This window comes from Heptranchias perlo, chromosome 6 (genome assembly GCF_035084215.1).
Source record: "Heptranchias perlo isolate sHepPer1 chromosome 6, sHepPer1.hap1, whole genome shotgun sequence".
In the NCBI taxonomy this organism is placed as follows: domain Eukaryota; kingdom Metazoa; phylum Chordata; class Chondrichthyes; order Hexanchiformes; family Hexanchidae; genus Heptranchias; species Heptranchias perlo.
The window spans coordinates 108,346,333-108,371,041 of NC_090330.1; the positions used below are offsets into that span (position 1 = coordinate 108,346,333).

The 24,709-nt window shown below is 44.6% G+C and overlaps 1 protein-coding gene across 1 annotated transcript; it reads right to left on the bottom strand.

Moving 5' to 3' along the window:
- Positions 1-982: 982 nt before the first annotated feature.
- Positions 983-4,715, bottom strand: LOC137322604 (G-protein coupled receptor 183-like). The gene has a single exon (XM_067985510.1). It carries the CDS (start codon positions 4,662-4,664, stop codon positions 3,624-3,626), a length of 1,041 nt encoding a protein of 346 aa, XP_067841611.1. The 5' UTR covers positions 4,665-4,715; the 3' UTR covers positions 983-3,623.
- Positions 4,716-24,709: the final 19,994 nt, after the last annotated feature.

Consider the following 24,709-nt stretch of genomic DNA (forward strand, 5'->3'; position numbering starts at 1 on the left):
AACATTGGCCCAAATCTTGCTGGAAAAGTAACGGTGGGTTAACGACGGACGCCATTATTAATGCGTAAATCGGCCAACGATTTCAAGGGATTGAGAGAAACGCCGTGAGTTGTGAATCTCCAGAATTTGCTGGTCGATTTACGCTGCTTCTCCGTTTGCTTCACACAAACGGCATCTCGTCCTCAACCTCCCCGTTATTTTCAAATGTTTGTTGGATTTGCACATTAATTGCCCATTAAACTCGCCGCAGAAAATTAGGGCTGGTAATTCACAGCTTAAGTACCCTTTTAATGACGTGATAATTATTAAAGTGTGCCAATTAACCTCTCCAATCCAGAAAGGGAACAATTTAAACTATTGAATCTTAATCCTGCATGTAGTAAATTGTTGTTAGAGATTTTAAAAACTTTAAATTTCAAATTTTTTTTACTTTTCCTTTCTCTCTCTCTTAATCCAGTCTTTCTTTCCCTCTCTTTATTTCTCTTTCTGTTCCTGATTTGACTCTAATTCACCCGATTTCCTTTTCCGTCGTTCCTCTGTTTATTTCCCAATCCTTAAATCTCATTGTTTAAGGAGATAGACTGTTGGTCCCATCGTTCACTACGGTCCCGGATGCCCTGTTTGCCCTCACCGCCCCGTTATCAGCTCGCACTTCCAGCAAGTTACGCCGCAAATTATATTCGTGCTGAAGGTTGAAGGAAAATGTCTAACTAACGGGGCATGTCGCGAGATGCCCCACTCCAGCAAGGTTTAGCCCATTATATTGATGCTCCTGCCTGTTTAGTGACAGGGTGCATTGTGTTCTGTGCCTGCACAATGCAACATAGGTATGCTTGCATGTCATGACACCAAGGTGCAGGAAGCAGTGCAAAGTTGGAACCAACATCAGGAAGGATGATGTTGGCTGCAGCTGCTCTACAAAATTTAGCACTAACGTAACTTGCATAAGGTGACATGCAAAATGCAAATGCCATGCTTCCAGTTGCAAAACAAGTTTATTTTTTTAATGGCATATGACTTGAGAAATTGAAAGTATTTCCCAACATCTGGGCATTACATTTGTCCCATTTCAATCCTCCGAAACCGACATTGTTTGTCTCATGACAAGCTGAACATCAGTTGTTCTAGTAATCGCTAACATGATAATTTAGCATCAAACAGTGGAGAAAAAAAACCCATTGACAAGGAAAATATCCAAAGCAGTGCAATCAGTCATTTCATCACTTTGTACCGACTGGGAAAGAGAGAAATACTTCCCAGTGAAATAGTTGACTTTAAGGTAGAAACTGGTTACTAGTCAGGGCAAAATGAAAGGCAGACAAGAGGATTCCTATTACTTGATACATTGGAAACATTTTTTACATAAGAGTAATTTATTGGGTCCAGATTCTACATATTGCATAACAGGTTGTTCAAAGAGAAATCATGAGGACAACATTTTTTTAAACAACTCACAATAAACATAGAAGCAAGAGAACTATAGGACCACCAACAGCCCAAATTATGAATTTTTCAAATTCTTTGTATCAGACAATATGAGCTGCATTTATATTTTCAATAAAATGTATAAAACTTTACAAAAGAAAAACTTGCATTTATATAGCGCCATTCACGAACTCAGGTTGTCCCAAAGCGCTTTACAGCCAATGAAGTACTTTTTGAAGTGTAGTCACTGTTGTAATGTAGGAAACACGGCAGCCAATTTGCACACAGCAAGATCCCACAAACAGCAATGTGGTAATGACCAGATAATCTGTTTCTTTTTTAGTGATGTTGGTTGAGGGTTAAATATTAGCCAGGACTGGGGAGAACTCCCCTGCTCGTCTTCGAAATAGTGGCCATGGGATCTTTTACATCCACCTGAGAGGGCAGACATGGCCTCGGTTTAACGTCTCACCCGAAAGACGGCACCTCCGATCACGAAAAGTGGCGACGCAGGTTAATAAGGCCATAAAAAAAAGCAAACAAAGCACTGGGGTTAATTTCTAGTGGGATAGAATTTAAAGAGATAAACACGAGGGAGAAAGGAATAGAAGGATATGCTGATAGGGTGAGATGAAGTAGGGAGGGAGGAGGCTCGTGTGGAGCATCAACACCAGCAGGGACCTGTTGGGCCGAATGGCCTGTTCCTGTGCTGTACATTCTATGTAATTCTGTTATTTGTTCTTGCTGGGGGGACGGGGGGAGGATATTTAATGCACATCTCTAATTGCCCTGAGAAGTGATGGTTGGGTCTTCGATCAATTTGGTTTTTGTACCTGATCAGCTTCAGAGGACATTAAGAGTCAATCACATAATGTGAACAAGATAGTGGGTGGGGGGCATAACCTTAAAATTAGAGCTAGGTCGTTCAGGGGGTGATGTCAGGAAGGACTTCTTCGCACAAAGGGCAGTGGAAATCTGGAACTCTCTCCCCCTCAAAACGCTGTTGAGACTGAAAGTTTCAAAACTGAGATTGATAGATTTTTGTTGGGTAAGGGTATCGAGGGTTACGGAACCAAGGCGGGTCGATGGAGTTAAGATACAGATCAGCCATGATCTGATTGAATGGTGGAACAGGCTCGAGGGGCTGAATGGCCTACTTCTGTTGCCACGTGAACTGGAGTCACGTGTCGGCCAGACTGGGTAAAGGTGTCAGGTTCCCCTCCCTGAAGGATGTTGTGAACCAGTTGAGTTTCATGGTCATTTTTTTTTCTGGTGCCTGCCCACAAATTGCCAAATATATTGATACCACTTATGTTTTCTTTCATTTCATTCTGTCACGAACCAAACTCGTTGAACATGTTTAGAACCTAACACTGACATAACATTTTTCATGAACCAGTTCAGCCAAATACTAGATTTGTTGCACATTGGTGACAAGTGAATGGTTTCTCCAGTCCGGTCCACGCATTTTGAAGCCCCACTATAAGTGAACAGTGTGCAGCCTTTAAAGAAGAAAAAGAAAGACGTGCATTTCTACAGCGCCTTTCACCTCCTCGGGACGTCCCAAAGCGCTTTACACCCATTGAAGTACTTTTGAAACGTAGTCACTGTTGCAATGTTGGAAACGCGGCAGCCGATTAGCGCACAGCAAGGTCCCACAAACAGCAATGTGATAAATGACCAGATAATCTGTTTTTTAGCGATGTTGGTTGAGGGATAAATATTGGCCCGGACACCGGGAAGAGCTCATCTTCAAAATATTGCCACCCTTTACATCTCATCCGAAAGACGGCACCTCCGACAGCGCGGCACTGAAGTATTCAGCCTCGGTTTTGTGCTCATAGTCTCTGGCATGGGACTTGAACCTGTGATTGTCTCACTCAGAGGTGAGAGTGCTACCCACTGAGCCACTGAAAGGACCATACTACTTTCTGTTTCCAGTTTCCAACTCATACATTTAAAAAAAAAATGTTAACGTATGAACAAAATGCTCTAAAACAGCTTTGTACTTTTTACAAGAGTGAATGCGGATAACAGAATAAAACCATATCAGGTCACCGCAAACGACTCTCACTCTTGTGTTGCTTTAGCTTGAACATGGTGAAGGATCTGTACCGTGCCAGCAATGAGCATTGCTAGTGTTTGATACTCTTGTCCAAAGAGGTATTTTTGGGGAAATACCAACAGGTTGAAAAGTGTTAATTTCCAGACCCTGATGCTGACCCTTGGATTTGACTGACCGTTGCAGGGGTGCTGTTGTTTTCAGAGTTGATCTTCACGGAGCTAGGCAAAGACAGAGTGATGTGGCGTCTTATTATGTTCAAAACCTTTCTTTTGTAACCCTTGAAGGCAAAGAAGTAGATAAGTGGATCAACGCAGCAGTTGAGATTCATGAAGCAGACAGACACTTGCAGACTCACCTTGAAGACCTGCTGCTCCCAACAGTTCTGTTGGTAGATAAGCTTTCTGACCATGTACTGGATGATGGCAATGTGATACGGAGTGAAACAGATCAGAAATGCTAGCAGAACAAGCAGAATTACAGTGATGGCCTTTTTGTTCCTGCCTAGCTTTTCAGTTAGTGGGTTTTCCTTTGCTGTTTTGCAGAGTTTCACGTTGACTCGGGAGTAGCAGAACAGTATGACCGTCACTGGGAGGCAGTATCCCACAAAGCAGGCACAGAGAAGTAGCTTGGGCAGGTTAGGATTCATTTCAAAGTTTGGGTATTCCATGCAGGTTACCAAGCCGTTGTTCTCTTTGGTCATTGTCATGAATAGCAAGGGAGCTGTCTGGAGGAAAACAAAGATCCAAACTGCAGCGCAGATGTATCTAACGTTTTGTACCTTCCGGAACTTGGCAAATCGCAGAGGATGGACCACCGCGATATATCGGTCCACACTCAAACAGGTCATGAACTGAATGCTGACATAAGTATTTATGTAGAAAATGACTGCAGAAATTCTGCACACCGCATCGCCAAACGGCCAGTCAAATCCTCGGGCCGTGTAGATCATTCGAGTTGGCAGAGCGAGGGTGAAGAGAGCGTCGGAGACAGCCAGGTGGATTAAATAAAGGGTGGTTGAATTGATCTTTCGATGTTTTTGGAAGGTTATGTGCAGGGCTAATACGTTTCCTGATAAACCTACTATAAGAACAATGACGTAAAACAAAGAAAACAGGACTCTGGCCACCTCACGGTGCATGTACACATCGCAGGTCTCATTTGTGGAATTATTCATGGTCGTAAACAAAGAAGTAGAATCTATTTTAACTCTGTATTTGGTATGGTTCTTTCTTCTGTTAAAAAAAGAAAATAAACATAAGTAAGATATCTTCCCATTGAGAAGCAAACGTGGTTTGAGAAGGCTAATTTTTATGGCATTGACCATAGCTAGATAGTACACACATATATATGTAGAAAGGACGTCAAGGCCTTGGAGAGGGTGCAGAGGAGATTTATTAGAATGGTACCAAGGATGAGGGACTTCAGTTGTCTGGGGGAGACCAGAAAAGCTGGGATTGTTCTCCTTGGAGCAGAGAAGGTTAAAGGGAGATTTAATAGAGGTGTTCAAAATTATGAGAGGTTTTGATAAAGTAGAAAGGGAGAAACTGTTTTCACTGGCAGGAGGGTCAGTAACCAGAGGACACAGATTTAAGGTAATTGGCAAAAGAACCAGAGGGGAGATGAGGAGAAATAGTTTTACACAGCGAGTTGTTATGATCCATAATGCACTGCCTGAAAGGGCGGTGGAAGCAGTTTCAATAATAACTTTCAAAAGGGAATTGGATAAATATTTGAAGGGGACAAATTACAGGGCTATGGGGAAAGAGCAGGGGGTGAGTGGGACTAATTGGATAGCTCTTTCAAAGAGCCGGCACAGGCACAATGGGCCGAATGGCCTCCTTCCGTGTTGTATGACTCTATGAACTTGATCTAATTTGTAATCTAATTCCCTGCAGATATACCCAAGTACCCAATCTGCATTATTGATAACTGCCTCCCTGACCTGATGCTTTCAGAGTATGATCGCTGATCGCTCCCTTTTTGGCTTCAACCAATACAAAACAGGAGTCTTTTTATGTTATATATGTTTACTGTGACCTATTCATGAGCCACTTACCATACATTTATATGCACATTAAACTCCATCTGTTAATTATGAAGGGTTTTGATAGAGTAAATAAGGAGAAACTGTTTCCACTGGCAGGGGGGTCATTAACCAGAGGACACAGATTTAAGGTGATTGGCAAAAGAACCAGAGGGGGAGATGAGGAGAATTTTTTTTAGGGAGCGAGTTGTTATGATCTGGAATGCGCTGCCTGAAAGGACGGTGGAAGCAGATTCAATAGTAACTTTCAAAAGGGAATTGGATAAATACTTGAAAAGGAAAAATTTGCAGGGCTATGGGGAAAGAGCAGGGGAGTGGGACTAATTGGATAGCTCTTTCAAAGAGCCGGCACAGACACGATGGGCCGAATGCCCTCCTGTGCTGTATGACTCTATGATTATTATATTTCAAGGCATCTACATAATTGGTCCAAGTCTCTCTGAAGATATTCAGTCACCTTGATACGTGCCTACAGAGCTTTGTGTCATCATAATATTTAATAATAGTGCCACAGACACCATTCCATATCACAAAAATTGTAAATAGCAGAGGTCCCAGAACAGGACCCTCTGTCTTCTGTTGCCAATCTGTCTAGGCAATTTTTCAACTATTCCATGGGTCCTTGCTTACTAAACTTCCTTACTAAACTTTCTTACTAATCTTGCTTATTAAACTTTCTTACTAAACTTTCTTAATAATCTTGCTTATTAAACTTTCTTACTAGCCTGACATGAAGAACTTTGTCAAAAGATTTTTTGAAAATTGAAGTAAACGACAACTACTGAATTACTGACCACTAGTTTAGTTATTGGAACTTCTCTGAGCGAGTGAGTTTGTAAGGCTTGCCCCATTTCCTCTGAAACCATGCTAACTGTCCCCTCTGAAACCATGCTGACTGTCCCCTCCGAAACCATGCTGACTGTCCCCTCCGAAACCATGCTGACTGTCCCCTCTGAAACCATGCTGACTGTCCCCTCCGAAACCATGCTGACTGTCCCCTCCGAAACCATGCTGACTGTCCCCTCTGAAACCATGCTGACTGTCCCCTCTGAAACCATGCTGACTGTCCCCTCTGAAACCATGCTGACTGTCCCCTCCGAAACCATGCTGACTGTCCCCTCCGAAACCATGCTGACTGTCCCCTCTGAAACCATGCTGACTGTCCCCTCTGAAACCATGCTGACTGTCCCCTCTGAAACCATGCTGACTGTCCCCTCTGAAACCATGCTGACTGTCCCCTCCGAAACCATGCTGACTGTCCCCTCTGAAACCATGCTGACTGTCCCCTCTGAAACCATGCTGACTGTCCCCTCTGAAACCATGCTGACTGTCCCCTCTGAAACCATGCTGACTGTCCCCTCTGAAACCATGCTGACTGTCCCCTCTGAAACCATGCTGACTGTCCCCTCTGAAACCATGCTGACTGTCCCCTCTGAAACCATGCTGACTGTCCCCTCTGAAACCATGCTGACTGTCCCCTCTGAAACCATGCTGACTGTCCCCTCCGAAACCATGCTGACTGTCCCCTCTGAAACCATGCTGACTGTCCCCTCTGAAACCATGCTGACTGTCCCCTCTGAAACCATGCTGACTGTCCCCTCTGAAACCATGCTGACTGTCCCCTCTGAAACCATGCTGACTGTCCCCTCTGAAACCATGCTGACTGTCCCCTCCGAAACCATGCTGACTGTCCCCTCTGAAACCATGCTGACTGTCCCCTCTGAAACCATGCTGACTGTCCCCTCTGAAACCATGCTGACTGTCCCCTCTGAAACCATGCTGACTGTCCCCTCTGAAACCATGCTGACTGTCCCCTCTGAAACCATGCTGACTGTCCCCTCTGAAACCATGCTGACTGTCCCCTCTGAAACCATGCTGACTGTCCCCTCTGAAACCATGCTGACTGTCCCCTCTGAAACCATGCTGACTGTCCCCTCTGAAACCATGCTGACTGTCCCCTCTGAAACCATGCTGACTGTCCCCTCTGAAACCATGCTGACTGTCCCCTCCGAAACCTGTGCTCTTTGAATGTCCATTTACAGCCTCCTGTAGCATGTCCTCAAGAATTTTTCCCACTATGGATGTTAGACTAACTGACTAGCTTTAAGTAATTGCTAGCTTTGTGCCTTACTCCTTTGTCGAAGATTGGAAATACATTTACCATCCTCCAGCCCTCCAGTTTTGGAGCTCTGAGAATCATTAACCAAAGCCTCCTTTAATTCCTTGAGGATTCTGGGATTTATCCCATCTGACTTGTAAATCAGAACACTCAGAAATGAAGATGAATCCAATCAGAAAGGTTGACATTATTGAGAGTTTCACACCAATACAATCTTATAGATTTTTAGGGTCTTCATACAGGGATTCAGAATGCACCATCCTCACAACTTGTCCACTCTACGCACCATTTCTGTTTGATTCAGTGTCTTATCAAATAAAGATCATTCAAAAAATGCATTTGTTACCCGAATATGGCACTTCATTGTATCCCAGACCACTTTCAATTCACTCTCATGCTACAGAATTACTTTGAAGCGTATAGGTCTCCCTAACTAATCAGCACTCTAAATACTGTACTTTACACGGTAACACAGTTCGAAGGTCTATCTCATCAATTATCGAACTTTTTGTTCAGTACTTTCTGCTAATTTTGTTCATGCCGGTTTGCCAGATGAATGAGTCAATGGGCAGTTGTGCAAAGATTTATAAGCTGTCTACGTTTACCTACAGAAATCCTGGTCCAAGCAGCACATTTCTTAAAAAAAAAATTATTCTCCCTTCCCACCCCTTCCCTTCCCAAACTCACACATAACGGGCCACCATCTCCAAATGTTGCTGCTGCTGTTGTTCATCTTGTGTATAATGCTAGTATTCTAGTGTCAGCTGTGGCTCAGTGAGTGGCACTTTCGCCTCTGAGTGAGGCAGTTGTGGGCTCATAGCCCCGCTGTAGAGACTTGAGCTCAAAATCCAGGCTGACATTCCCAGTGCGGTACTGAGGGAGTGCTGTGCTGTCGGAGGCGCCGTCTTTCAGATGAGACATTAAACTAAGGCCTCGTCTGCCCCCTCAGGTGGACATAAAAGATCCCATGACACTAATTCGAAGAAGAGCTGGGGAATTCTCCCCGGTGTCCTGGCCAATATTTATTTCTCACCCAACATCACTAAAAAACAGATTATTTGGTTATCATCGCATTGTTTGTGGGATCTTGCTGTGCATAAATTGGCTGCCGCATTTGCCACATTATAACAGTGACCACACTTCAGAAGTACTTCATTGGCTGTAAAGCGCTTTGAGACGTCCTGAGGTCGTGAAAGGCGCTATATAAATGCAAGTCTGTCTTTTTTTCTTTCTTTTGATGCTGTTGACTTAAAAGAGCCATCACTTTTGCTAGTCAAATATAATTAATATATAATCAAAAATTATATATTTATAATGTATTTTTGTGCAATGAGATATGACTTTAAAATGTTGATGGAAGTATACCTGCATGCCCGGCCCATTTACCGCTGCCTTTTCACCCTGCTTCCCTCGAAGACCATATTAGTCCTGATTCTCCGTTTGCAATACCACAGAATGGGCAGGTGTGTCTGTTTTTGTACATCTACGCCCAAAACTACACTGTGAGATTAGAGATTCTGGGGGTAATTTTAATCTAACTCGCTGGGCGGGAAAGTAACAGGATGGGGTGGAACGTCCGTTTTTTTTTTACACCCCGCCCAATATTACTGACCACTGACTCCAACGGAGAGCGTAATCAGGCGGGCCGTAAAACCAGCGTTGCACCCAATGCCGTCAGTTTCCCGACGGGTGGGTTTGGTTAAAGTTGCCCCCCCCTGAAGGAACCATCTCCCGGCATTCTTTCATCTCTGTCTTCCAGACGCACTGACTGGAGAATTAGTAAGCAATTTGTGATTTATGTAGACGGATGATTTTTGAAGTTTGGGAAGTACATGAAGACGCATTTACCACTCCGTAGCCTGTTGCAGGGATTCAGGATGCGTATCCTGGTCTGCCTCTCCGCTTAACAGCATTTCTGAGTAGATACAAGGTCTCTTCAAAATTAACGCGCTCATCGTCCAGATGGAGAATTCTGCTGTACCCCCAACTCATTTTCCAATTCTAGTGTAAATATATCTAATCAGAGACCTTTCTAATTACTGTGCAAATACCATTTTTCTCTTGCAAAAAAAAACATGCAGGAAAATTGGCCAATGTAATGATCCAGGCTTCTGGGAAAGATATCTGAATACAATTAATTTTTTTCCTCTTAAGCAAAACATAAAGATATGGCATTAATTCCCAAGTTTTTACATTGCATTTACTTTGCTCACCACCTTTCCCCCCCCTCTCCACTCCACCCTTATCCCCATCCCAACCCCTCCTCTCCCCCTGTCAACCAGCATGTTCTAAACCAGATGTGTCTGCAGACTGTTGCACTGGTTTCACATTTGCTAATGGGTCTGTAGACTGGAGCTAAGACTCGGACCAACTTCGGAAGGGAGGAGTCATTTAAAGACTATTTCTTTCTGGTCAAGATAACTACATAGAATTTACAGGACAGAAACAGGCCATTCAGTCCAACTGGTCTATGCCGGTGTTTATGCTCCACACGAGCCTCCTCCTACCCTACTTCATCTCACCCTATCAGCATATCCTTCTATTCCCTTCTCCCTCATGTGTTTATCCAGCTTTCCCTTAAATGCATCTATGCTATTCCTTGTGGTAGCGAGTTCCACATTCTCACCACTCTCTGGGTAAAGAAGTTTCCCTTGAGTTCCCTATTGGATTTATTAGTGACTATCTTAAATTTATGGCCCCTAGTTTTGAACTTCCCACAAGTGGAAACATCTTCTCTACATCTACCCTTTCAAACCCCTTCATAATTTTAAAGACCTCTATCAGGTCACCCCTCAGCCTTCTCTTTTCTGGAGAAAAGAGCCCCAGCCTGTTCAGCCTTTCCTGATAGTTATAACCTCTCAGTGCTGGTATCATCCTTGTAAACTTTTTTTTGCACCTTCTCCAGATCCTCCACATCCTTTTAGTAATATGGAAACCAGAACTCTTAAGTGTACTGAGTCTTAACAAAACTGACTAAAAGCAAATGCAGTCAGTTTAACACCTTTAGCCTTTACTTAACCACGTAAATTCTCACCTGCTGCACAGATTTCCTTACACGTTGTGTGATGTTCCTTTAGGTCTCGGAAGAAATGACGGCCAAATACCGTCAGTGTTGAAAAGTGAGAGGTAGGCGGCCCTAAGATGAGAGTTCAAATGTGTAAAGTCTGTCGCTGTTTTCTTTTAATATCACAATCAGCTCCATCTCTCTGTGTGGTTACTGCTCAGAATTACACAAGCACGAGTTCAAGTTGCAATCAAGATCCTCACAACCGCGGATTCTTTATTATTCACTGCAGATAAAAATCATTCTTTTTCTCAAAATTTACACATTTCTTCACTGCAAATTTATCTCTCATTAATCTGACCTTGTTTAGTTAAATACTACGCTCCATCATTCTTGCTATGATTGTTTCAACATCACAAGCTAGAATCTTCTTTTAACTTTTAAAACATTTATACAAGGACAAAAATACGCCATTTGCTCCTGCAAGCACCTCGATTTTCTAACTCTGCTAGAAGCTGTAACTAAAACATTATCCTGTCTTGTCAGGACAGAATCGTGAGTTAAAATCTCACATGTCTTAAACCTAATGGCACACCCGTTACAAATAGGATTTCAAAATGCAGCCTCCCCAGTTATGGAAGAACTTCTTAATTTTCACAACCACACATTAATAATTGTATTTTTAATTAGTGCTTTAGTCCTTTACATTATTTTAGCAATAGTATCCACAAAACTTACAAATAAATATATTGTTACATTTATATGGTACCTTTAAGGTAGACAAATGTCCCAAAGCCTTGACCTATATAGTTAAAGTGAATGAATTTACAGTGTTATCAGTATCCAATATGTAGTAATAGCAAAGATTAGAAATGAGCATTTCTTTGACTTTTTTTTAAAAGTTTGAACTCGGGTCTAAACTTTTCCAAAGCTACCATCCACAAATTCTATTATGTGTTTTCTATTTCTCTCTCTCGTTACTTTTTCATATTGGGGTCAAAGCTTTAAAAATGGAACATCACTACTAGTATAACCTGGAGCAATAGGTCAGGCAGAGCAGGGCATCACTTCACTCAGTGCGACCATCCAGTCAGTGATTTTGTGATGCGGTGATGATTTCAACGTATTACATGCATCACACGTTCAGCAACCAAAAAAAAATCATTTTGCACCAACCTTCCAGGAGCAGAAAGACTTCTGTTCTTCCTGCTCCGAAGTGAAGTAAAAAGAAAGATTTGGATTTCTATGGAGGGGTGGGAGGGGGCTCAGGTGGAGTATAAACATCGGCATAGACCAGTTGGCCCGTATGGCCTGTTTCAGTGCTGTAGACTCTGTGTAATTCTTTATATAGCACCTTTCACGACCTCAGGACGTCTCAAAGCACTTTACAGTCAATGAAGTACTTTTTTTGAAGTGTATTCACTGTTGTAATGTAGGAAAAGTGGCAGCCAATTTGCGCACAGCAATGTCCCACCAACAGCAATGAGATAAATGACCAGATAATCTATAGTTTTTAATGATGTTGGTTGAGGGTCTGATCAGTAAATTGCACAAAGAAGTTCAGGAACGCAACCCAAAGAACAATAGGGTGAGGGAGATTACCTGTGGAGGTTTCTCTCTATTGGGCACAAAAGTCCTGCTGGATGCATCACAGATTCCTTTTCTGTCGCTGTACAACCAGGTGACGCTCTACATTGGCATGCGTTACAGTCCCACCACATCCTAAGACATGTTGCTCACGTTATTCACCTCAGAAAAGGGAAACGCTGAGGTAAGGCAGCTGTTATTTGAACCAAAGACCTTCTGGCTCCAAGTCCACCGCTCAAACAATTAAGTTGCCAACTTCATGATTATAGCGAACAGTTTGATACACTGCAGAATGCGCCAAAGGATGCTGGAAAATACAGATGTATTGAGGCTAATGAAGGGTAAGAGATCTACTTGCTCCTTGATGTAACGACTTCAGTTGTTTCCTTGTAAGCCGCTACTCCGCAAGTTTCCCATTTTTTGATATGTTAGGGTGGTGTAACGAGTTAAAACATGAATCATAATCTGAGGTAAGGTAATGTGATGTTCTTCATACCTGAAGCATTAAATAATTATCTGAGCTTTTTTTTTTATATTCATTCTCGGGATGTGGGCGTCGCTGGCGAGGCCGGCATTTATCGCCCATCCCTAACTGCCCTCGAGAAGGTGGTGGTGAGCCGCCTTCTTGAACCGCTGCAGTCCGTGCGGTGAAGGTTCTCCCACAGTGCTGTTAGGAAGGGAGTTCCAGGATTTTGACCCAGCGACGATGAAGGAACGGCCGATATATTTCCAAGTCGGGATGGTGTGTGACTCGGAGGGGAACGTGGGGGTGACGGTGTTCCCATGCACCCGCTCCCCTCGCCCTTGGTGGTGGAAGTCACAGGTTTGGGAGGTGCTGTCGAGGAGGCAAAACTCGTCATTCAGTAGATCACGCCTGTGACATAGAATACAGTGAAGTGTCGAGCATTAGGTCAGTACAGGACCAAAAAAAGCTTCAAGTAAACAGATTTTTGTTCATAGAAACAAGAAACTGTCCATTGCCAAACAAAAAAAAAGCAAAATAAAAACTTGGCAATAAAATCATGACAAACATGAATTTACTTATATCAGGATTGTGTGGTTCTGAAATTGTCTATGGTATTTCTCAAATAAACTAAAATACTACATTTTTGTAAAATTGTTCACAATGATGCATGAAAATTCCCATCAATGACATTTGAGATTATCAATGTCAAGTATTACATGAGCCACACATCTTTGAAAGTTTATACCCGACTGATGACGCGATCCTCACAAACCTCATACACTGCCCTCTAAGTACTGCTATCTGTAACGTACAGCCCACATGAGGTCACTTGTGACATTTATTTTCAAACTTTGGTTCTAAAGTCATGAATCACTTTTTCCCCCATTCATCATAACAGCAGAAAAGAGTATCACTGGACATTATCGAAATTGAACCAGTTGAAGAGTGTCTTTGGTATTTATGATGTGGAGATGGACTGGGGTTGACAATTGTAAACAATTTTACAACACCAAGTTATAGTCCAACGATTTTTATTTGAAATCTACAAGCTTTCGGAGGCTTCCTCCTTCCTCAGGTAATTGACAATTACCTGAGGAAGGAGGAACCCTCCGAAAGCTTGTAGATTTCAAATAAAAATCGTCGGACTATAACTTGGTGTTGTAAAATTGTTTACAATTTGGTATTTATGGACTCTATCATCTATGTGATAAATTCTTAGGTTATTTTCAATGAAAATTGGTTTGTTTTCCTTTACTGCTTCATGTTTCCCATCCACCATCCCTGGGCATGTCTCAGTTTTTCAAAGTATCATAACATGATAGCTGTTGTCCCCTCAGGAGATGTAGCGAGATGATACCAAGCACGCATGTACCTGTCACTCTGAATCACCACCGTATAAAATGTACGAGGATGTGACATTCGTTAGCCTTGGGAAAGTCTTTATCCCTAGCACACCCTTTGGTGTTGTCTGCTTTTGCTATCGACTGTGATGTCTGGTGCCTGATGGGAACACCAGACAGTTTTCCGTGTTGCATCAACAGGCGCTAAATGTCTACAGACCTTTCCCAGGGCTGATCTCTGATGAGTTCCCACGTGAAATTTAAACACCTGAATTTCATTTTCAAATTGCTAACTGTTTTCCCCACTGACTATCTTCTCACAATCTCTGTGTAGTATGTACCGTATTAGAACGCCCTTGGTGTGCTCGGATTGGGAGTTTAGCTGTCATGAGCCTTGGCTTAAGACCATAGTCTCCGTGCTCTCCTGAAGAAAGAGTGAATTTTAACAAATACAGAAGCAGGACCAGAAGAGTAACTATAGGCTAATGCGTTGCTAAATAACAACTCATCAATCTTCCATACTGTTGTTGATTGCTTTAGAATCATAGAAATTTACGGCACAGAAGGAGGCCATTCGGCCCATCGTGTCTGTGCCGGCCGAAAAACAGCCATCCCACCTAATCCCACTTTCCAGCTCTTGGTCCGTAGCCCTGTAGGTTACGGCACTTCAGGTGCACATCCAAGTACTTTTTAAATGTGACGAGGGTTTCTGCCTCTACCACCCTTTCAGGCAGCGAGTTCCAGACCCCCACCACCCTCTGGGTGAAAAAACATCTCTTCAACTCCCCTCTAATCCTTCCACCAATCACTTTAAATCTGTGCCCCCTGCTTTCTTCCTTAAAATCAGATAAAACCAGCAACTGTTGGTATTTTGAAGAGTTGAGAATGGAATCAGAATCCTGGATGTTTTTTTTTTGTTTCGCCTTCCTCAGGGATACTGAGGCCGATTGTGTTCCCTCTGCTGCTGTCCCAGACTGAGATCAGCAAACCCAACACACACCAGGACTCAAACTAAACACCTCCCTCATCTCTCCGATGCCCAGGCGAGCGGCTGAAGACCCTCTCCTTCCATCGGGGGGAACCTCAGATTCTCCACCGCTGCTTCCCGTGGCCTACTACCGCCATCGGCAGCGCAGGCCCTAGGAACTGGTGGGAAGCGGGGGTCAATGGAAGGGAAACCTGCGACGTGACGAGCCAGCGGTGGTCCAGGCAGGTGAGCTGGCGGTCGGGGTTTGTCAACTCTGGTTGGGCGTATTCCAGGAGGTGTTATCACATGACCCCCCCCCAACTGCCCCGCGCGGCCCCACACTCCCGCCATTGGTCGCCCGTTACGTCCATCCTCCTGACTCACCGGCTTGTCCGCGGCCAATTGGAAAACCAACACACTCTTTGTTACCAGATTGACTGTCGGCCAAACCGTCTTTTCTCCCCATCGCCAATATTTTTATAACTAATAAATGACAGCGTTGGAAGAAAATGAAAAAAAAACCACAATTTTACTCCTAGGTTGCTCGCAGCAGTGTCCTGGAGATTAATCTTTAATTCCCGGAGATCGCAGGGCAATCCTGGAGTGTTAACGACTCTAACTAGGGGTGGTCCTCACCCCCTTCCCCCCCCCCCCCCCCACCAAACTTTCACTCATTCTCCGTTGCGATCTCACCCGATTTCGAGCAGGATCATGCAGGAGAATTCCCACTCCTAATATTAAGAAGCTGCAACTCCATCTTAAGTTAGTGACCAAAGAGATTTTCACTTGCTCTGAGCGTTTGAATATTTTCAGAGCTTGCGCTTGCAAACTGCTCAGTGCACCTCAGTGGTCGTACTTGTACTGAACTAATCAGCTGAAATAAAAAGGAAAAAGAAACATTTTAATGTTTGGAGAAATAGAATCTAGAGGGACAGAATTGAAAAGCAGAGGTGTTATGCTAAACGTACGTCGAACCTTGGTCGGACCACACTTGGAGCACTGTGCACAGTTCTAGTCTCCATATTATAGAAAGGATATAGAGGCACTGGAGAAGGTGCAAAAACAGATTTACAAGGATGATACCAGAACTGAGAGGTTACAGCTATCAGGAAAGACTGAATAGGCTGGGGCTCTTCTCTCTAGAAAAGGGAAGGCTTGTTATAACTGTAAACAATTTTACAACACCAAGTTATAGTCCAGCAATTTTATTTTAAATTCACAAGCTTTCGGAGGCTTCCTCCTTCCTCAGGTAAATGTTCAGGAGCTCCTCGAAGCCTACGCATTTATACATATAGAACAATACATGGTGTTTACAGAATGCCCCTGCAACTGCCCGTTGCCAAGGCAATCACCGTGTTCAGACAGAGAGGTGTCACCTGCAGAACCCCCGAATACACATTCAACAAAAAAACAAACAGGAAAAAAAACAGAGAGAGGCAGAAACATCCGGAAGGCAGAGAAAGCCAGCAAATGACCCATTATATTAAAAACAGATAACATTTGTTCGCTGGTGGGGTAACGTGTAGCGTGACATGAACCCAAGATCCCGGTTGAGGCCGTCCTCATGGGTGCGGAACTTGGCTATCAATTTCTGCTCGACGATTTTGCGTTGTCGTGTGTCTCGAAGGCCGCCTTGGAGTACGCTTACCCGAAGGTCGGTGGATGAATGTCCATGACTGCTGAAGTGTTCCCCGACTGGGAGGGAACCCTCCTGTTTGGCGATTGTTGCGCGGTGTCCGTTCATCCGTTGTCGCAGCGTCTGCATGGTCTCGCCAATGTACCATGCTCTGGGGCATCCTTTCCTGCAACGTATGAGGTAGACAACGTTGGCCGAGTCACAGGAGTATGAACCATGCACCTGGTGGGTGGTGTCCTCTCGTGTGATGGTGGTATCTGTGTCGATGATCTGGCATGTCTTGCAGAGGTTACCGTGGCAGGGTTGTGTGGTGTCGTGGACGCTGTTCTCTTGAAAGCTAGGTAATTTGCTGCGAACGATGGTCTGTTTGAGGTTGGGTGGCTGTTTAAAGGCGAGTAGTGGAGGTGTGGGGATGGCCATAGCGAGGTGTTTGTCCTCATTGATGACATGTTGAAGGCTGCGGAGAACATGGCGTAGTTTCTCCGCTCCGGGGAAGTACTGGACGACAAAGGGTACTCTGTTGGTTGCGTCCCGTGTTAGTCTCCTGAGGAGGTCTATGCGATTTTATAACTGGATAGCCATGTGGTGAAGGATAGAAATACTAGAGCCTGGTCTTTAGTTGTTTCAAAGTTTTTATTCACAGAGATTCCCCTGACACACACACCACGCCCTAGATAAACTCTCCTATAACAAGGATATAAGAGAGTCCCCAATTGATACCCACCACCTGAATACAATTAACATCTCCACATCACAATTAACACTAATTGATATAAATCATACAATTAACAAGGCTGAGGGGTTGACCTAAGTGAGGTCTTTAAAATAATGAAGGGGTTCGACAAGATAAACGTAGAGAAGATGTATTTACGATGTTGCTACACACAGCAGCCAAAGCAGTTCTTCCCTCCCTGATAGTTGAAAGACTGCACATTGCCAGGTATTCAGGCACGAATGATCTCACTACATAGAATTGCATAGAATTTACAGCACAGAGACGGGCCATTCGGCCCAACTGGTCTATGCCGGTGTTTATGCTCCGCACGAGCCTCCTCCCACCTCTCACTCTATCAGCATATCCTTCTATTATAGAATCATAGAAGTTACAACATGGAAACAGGCCCTTCGGCCCAACATGTCCATGTCGCCCAGTTTATACCACTAAGCTAGTCCCAATTGCCTGCACTTGGCCCATATCCCTCTATACCCATCTTACCCATGTAACTGTCCAAATGCTTTTTAAAAGACAAAGTTGTACCCGCCTCTACTACTGCCTCTGGCAGCTCGTTCCAGACACTCACCACCCTTTGAGTGAAAAAATTGCCCCTCTGGACCCTTTTGTATCTCTCCCCTCTCACCTTAAATCTATGCCCCCTCGTTATAGACTCCCCTACCTTTGGGAAAAGATTTTGACTATCTACCTTATCTATGCCCCTCATTATTTTATAGACTTCTATAAGATCACCCCTAAACCGCCTACTCTCCAGGGAAAAAAGTCCCAGTCTGTCTAACCTCTCCCTATAAGTCAAACCATCAAGTCCCGGTAGCATCCTAGTAAATCTTTTCTGCACTCTTTCTAGTTTAATAATATCCTTTCTATAATAGGGTGACCAGAACTGTACACATGTGTTTATCCAGCTTCCCCTTAAATCCATCCATGTTATTCGCCTCAACCACTCCTTGTGGTAGTGAGTTCCACATTCTCACCGCACTCTGGGTAAAGAAGTTTCTCCTGAATTCCCTATTGGATTTATTAGTGACGATCTCACATTTATGGCCCCCTAGCTTTGGTCTCCCCCCAACAAGTGGAAACATTTTCTCGACGTCTACCCCATCGAACCATTTCATAATTTTAAAGACCCCCATTGGGTCACCCCTCAGCCTCCTTCTCTTCCACGTTGGCCTTAATGCGCCAGCTGAGGAATCACGCAGCGGTGAAAAAATAAATTATCTGTGTCAGTGTTCATTATGTAAAGGAACCCCATGGAGTGACAGCCTGCCTCTCGCCTGGTGCCACCTGATTGACAGCCTAATCCCTTCTTATTACCAACTTTAAATGAAGTGTTGCCATTTGAGAGAGAGAGAGAGAGGAAACTATAAATTAGAAAATATGAAAAATAGTTCGGACTTGTCTTTATAATTATCTATCAGACTGTCCTGTGTCAATCAAACTGTCGTGTAGCTGGCTGTAAGATCATTTCCTTCCCCAAATTTAGCCTCTCCGGCTTGCAAAACATTTTAGATCCATCGATGGTGCTTTTGGGTTGGCTGCATTACATTTGCGGCTCGATATTTAATGCACGTTAATTAACTCATCAACACTCTGATCCAAACATGAAGCTTAAAGTCTCAAACGATTTGCAATTTTTAAAATTTGATATGGGTCATCAATAAGAGATAGTCACTAATAAATCCAATAAAGAATTCAGGAGAAACTTCTTTACCCAGGGAGTGGTGAGAGTGTGGAACTCGCTACCACAAGGAGCAGTTGAGGCGAATAGAATAGATACATTTAAGGGGAAGCTCGATAAACAAACACGTGAGGGAGAAAGGAATAGAAGGATATGCTGATAGGGTGAGATGAAGTAGGGAGGGAGGAGGCTCGTGTGGAGCATAAACACCGGCATAGACCTGTTGGGCCGAATGGCCTGTTTCTGTGCTGTAAATTCTATGTAATTCTGTGTAAAACATTTAACATGTTCTCATAATCCTTTGTACTGTTACATTCCTGATATTCTAAGCACCAGTTCTGAATACTGGTAAGGGAGAGGGTTCCTCTGCAGACTGCAGCCAGAGCCAAGTCCACAGCGCCATGGGTGGCTCAGCTGCACCGGGGGTGAGGGCGGGAGGAGACAGGTCAGGAGAGCAATAGTGATCGGGGATTCTATCGTTAGGAGAGCAGACAGGCGTTTCTGCGGCTGCAGACGTGATTCCAGGATGTTATGTTGCCTCCCTGGTGCCAGGGTCAAGGATGTCACTGAGCGGCTGCAGAACATTCTGTGGGGGGAGGGTGAACAGCCAGAGGTCGTGGTCCATATCGGTACCAACGACATAGGTAGAAAGAGGGATGAGGCCCTGCAGGCAGATTTTAAGGAGTTAGGAAAGAGATTAAGAAGCAGGACCTCAAAGGTAATAATCTCTGGATTACTCCCGGTGCCATGCACTAGCGAGTATCGAAATAGGAGGGGTTTTTTTTATTCGTTCATGGGATGTGGGCGTCGCTGGCAAGGCCGGCATTTATTGCCCATCCCTAATTGCCCTTGAGAAGGTGGCGGTGAGCCGCCTTCTTGAACCGTTGCAGTCCGTGTGGTGACGGTTCTCCCACAGTGCTGTTAGGAAGGGAGTTCCAGGATTTTGACCCAGCGACGATGAAGGAACGGCGATATATTTCCAAGTCGGGTTGGTGTGTGACTTGGAGGGGAACGTGCAGGTGGTGTTGTTCCCAAGTGCCTGCTGCTCTTGTCCTTCTAGGTGGTAGATGTTGCAGGTTTGGGAGGTGCTGTCGAAGAAGCCTTGGCGAGTTGCTGCAGTGCATCCTGTGGATGGTACACACTGCAGCCACTGTGCACCGGTGGTGAAGGGAGTGAATGTTTAGGGTGGTGGATGGGGTGCCAATCAAGCGGGCTGCTTTGTCCTGGATGGTGTCGAGCTTCTTGAGTGTTGTTGGAGCTGCACTCATCTAAGCAAGCGGAGAGTATTCCATCACACTCCTGACTTGTGCCTTGTAGATGGTGGAAAGGCTTTGGAGAGTCAGGAGGTGAGTCACTCGCCACAGAATACCCAGCCTCTGGCCTGCTCTTGTAGCCACGGTATTTATATGGCTGGTCCAGTTAAGTTTCTGGTCAATGGTGACCCCCAGGATGTTGATGGAAGGGGATTCGGTGATGGTAATGCCGTTGAATGTCAAGGGGAGGTGGTTTGACTCTCTCTTGTTGGAGGTGGTCATTGCCTGGCACTTGTCTGGCGCGAATGTTACTTCCCACTTATGAGCCCAAGCCTGGATGTTGTCCAGGTCTTGCTGCATGCGGGCTCGGACTGCTTCATTATCTGAGGGGTTGCGAATGGAACTGAACACCGTGCAATCATCAGCGAACATCCCCATTTCTGACCTTATGATGGAGGGAATAGAGCAGATGAATGCGTGGCTGGAGAGATGGTGCAGGAGAGAGGGCTTTAGATTCCTGGGGCATTGGGACCGGGGAAGGTGGGACCTGTACAGCCTGACGGGTTGCAACTCAACGGAGCTGGAACCAATGTCCTTGCGGGGAGGTTCGCTAATGCTGTGGGAGGGGGTTTAAACTAATTTGGCAGGGGGATGGGCACCAGGGTGTAGCATTGGAAAGGAGAAACAAGGGGCATAAAGGATTGGGGAAGAAAGGTCGCACTATAGCAAGAAATAGTACAGTATTAGGTGGGATCAGACTAAGGGAGAGTACAAGAAAGCCTAAGACTGGTTTGTAGTGCATGTGTGTAAACACACGTAGCGTGGTAAACAAGGTTGGTGAGCTGCAGGCGCAAATAACCACATGGGAATATGATGTCGTAGCGATAACCGAGACCTGGCTCAAAAAAGGGCAGGATTGGGTACTAAATATTCCTGGATACAAGGTGTTCAGGGAAGATAGGGAGGGAAAGAAAGGAGGGGGGGTGGCAGTATTGATTAAGCAGAATATTGCAGTCCTGGAGAGAGAGAGGATGTCCTGGAGGGGGGTCAAAGACAGAATCTATTTGGTTAGAGTTAAGAAATAAAAGAGGTGCCATTACACTACTGGGTGTATTCTATAAGCCATCAACTAGTGGGAAGGATATAGAGGAGCAAATTTGCAGGGATGTTACAGAGAGGTTCAAAAGCCATAGAGTAGTGATAACTGGGGACTTCAATTATCCTAATATAGACTGGGATAATAATAATGATATAGGGGGCACAGAGGGAGTGTGTGCAGGAGAACTTTCTTAACCAGTACATTTCCGGCCCAACGAGGAAGGAGGCATTGCTGGACTCCGTTCTAGGGAATGAGGTGGGCCAAGTGAAGCAAGTGACAGCGGGGGAGCATTTAGGGAGCAGCGATCACAATATCATAAGGTTTAGAATAGCTGTGGAAAAGGACACGGACCGCTCTAAAGTAAAAATACTCAATTGGAGGGGGGTCAATTTCAATGGGATGAGAACGGATCTGGCCCGGGTAAATTGGAATCAAAGTTTGGCAGGCAAAACTGGAATTGAACAGTGGGCGGCCTTTAAGGAGGAGATGGTTCGGGTACAGCCCAGCCACATTCCCACGAGGCAGAAAGGGAGGGCAATGAAAACCAGAGCTCCCTGGATGACAAAAGAGATAGTGAGTGACAAAGAAGGTTCACTCGGTTAATCCCGGGGATGAGGGGGCGGACATATGAGGAGAGGTTGAGTAGATTGGGACTCTACTCATTGGAGTTCAGAAGAATGAGAGGCGATCTTATTGAAACATATAAGATTGTGAAGGGTCTTGATCGGGTGGATGCAGTAAGGATGTTCCCAAAGATGGGTGAAACTAGAACTAGGGGGCATAATCTTAGAATAAGGGGCTGCTCTTTCAAAACTGAGATGAGGAGAAACTTCTTCACTCAGAGGGTGGTAGGTCTGTGGAATTTGCTGCCCCAGGAAGCTGTGGAAGCTACATCATTAGATAAATTTAAAACAGAAATAGACAGTTTCCTAGAAGTAAAGGGAATTAGGGGTTATGAGGAGCGGGCAGGAAATTGGACATGAAGCTGAGTTCGGATCGGTCAATGCCCTGTGGGTGGCGGAGAGGGCCCAGGGGCTATGTGGCCGGGTCCTGCTCCGACTTCTTGTGTTCTTTAGATTTGTGGTTGGGATCAGATCAGCCATGATCTTATTGAATGGCGGAGCAGGCTCGAGGGGCCGATTGGCCTACTCCTGCTCCAATTTCTTATGTTCTTATGTAAATGGAAAAAAGGGGCGTATGACAGATGTCAAGTTGATATCACAAGTGAGAACCAGGCAGAATATAGAAAGTTCAGAGGGGAAGTGAAAAAGGAAATAAAAGGGGCAAAGAGAGAGTATGAGAATAGACTGGCGGCCAACATAACAGGGAATCCAAAAATCTTCTACAGGCATGTAAACACTAAACGGGTAGTAAGAGGAAGGGTGGGGCCGATTAGGGGCCATGAAGGAGATGTACTCATGGAGGCAGAGGGGATGGCTGAGGTACTAAATGAGTACTTTGCATCTGTCTTTACCAAGGAAGAAGATGCTGCCAGAGTCTCAGTAAAGGAAGATATAGTTGAGACACTTGATGGGCTAAAAATTGATAAAGAAAAGTTACTTGAAAGGCTGGCTGTACTTAAAGTAGGTAAGTCACCCAGTCTGGATGAGATGCATCCTAGGTTGCTGAGGGAAGTAAGGGTGGAAATTGCGGAGGTACTGGCCATAATCTTCCAAACATCCGTAGATACGGGGGTGGTGCCAGAGGACTGGAGAATTGCAAATGTTACACCCTTGTTCAAAAAAGGGTGTAAGGATAAACCCAGCAACTACAGGCCAGTCAGTTTAACCTCAGTGGTGGGGAAACCTTTAGAGACAATAATCCGAAGCAGAATTAACAGTCACTTGGACGAGGGTGGATTGATTAGGGAAAGCCAGCATGGATTTGTTAAAGGCAAATCGTGTTTAACTAACCTGATAGAATTTTTTGATGAGGTAACAGAGAGGGTAGATGAAGGCAATGCAGTTGATTTGGTGTATATGGACTCTCAAACAGGGTTTGATGAAGTGCCGCACGGTAAGCTTATCAAGATTGCAGCCCGTGGAATAAAGGGGGCAGTAGCAACATGGATACAGAATTGGCTACGGGACAGGAAACAGAGAGTAGTGGTAACAGTTGTTTTTTGGACTGGAGGGAGGTGTACAGTGGTGTTCCCCAGGGGTCGGTACTGGGACCACTGCTTTTCTTGATATATATTAATGACTTGGACTTGGGTGTACAGGGCACAATTTCCAAATTTGCAGATGACATAAAATCTGGAAGTGTAGTAAACAGTGAGGAGGATAGTGATGGACTTCAAGAGGATATAGACTGGTGGGTGGAATGGGTGGACAGGTGGCAGATGAAATTTAACGCAGAAAAATGCGAAGTGATACATTTCGGTAGGAAGAACGAGAAGAGGCAATATAAACTAGAGGACACAACTCTAAAAGGGGTACAGGAACAGAGCGATCTGAGGGTTTATGTGCGCAAATCGTTGAAGGTGGCAGGGCAGGTTGAGAAATTGGTTAAAAAAGCATACGGGATCCTGGGCTTTATAAATAGAGGCATAGAGTACAAAAGTAAAGAAGTCATGATGAACCTTTACAAAACACTGCTCCGGCCACAAGTGGAGTATTGTGTCCAGTTCTGGGTACCGCACTTTAGGAAAGATGTGAAGGCCTTAAAGAGGGTGCAGAAGAGATTTACTAGAATGATTCTAGGGATGAGGGACTTTAGTTACATGGATAGACTGGAGAAGCTGGGCTTTTTCTCCTTGGAACAGAGACGATTGCGAGGAGATTTGATAGAGGTGTTCAAAATCATGAAGGTTCCAGACAGAGTAGGTCGAGAGAAACTGTTCCCATTGGCGGAAGTATCAAGAATCAGAGGACTTAGATTTAAGGTGTTTGGCAAAAGAACCAAAGGTGACATGAGGAAAAACCTTTTCACACAGCGAGTGGTTAGGATCTGGAATGCACTGCCCGAGGGGGTGGTGGAGGCAGATTCAATCATGGCCTTCAAAAGGGAACTGGTTAAGTACTTGAAAGGAAAAAAATTTGCAGGGCTATGGGGAAAGGGCGGGGGAGTGGGACAAGCTGGATTGCTCGTGCATAGAGCGGGCACGGACTCGATGGGCCGAATGGCCTCCTTCCGTGCTGTAACCTTTCTATGATTCTGTGATTTCCAATCTACCTAGGCTGCGACACTATTCTTTGTTGCTGTAACACTGACCCAAACTTTGAACCAATATAATTCAGAGAACTGTGATTTTGCAATTAAAAGGAGATCATTGTGTACAGGTGTGATTGTGC

Bases quoted from the DNA above. Each gene is read 5' to 3' on its own strand.
- LOC137322604 (XM_067985510.1), bottom strand. From the start codon at position 4,664: ATGAATAATTCCACAAATGAGACCTGCGATGTGTACATGCACCGTGAG.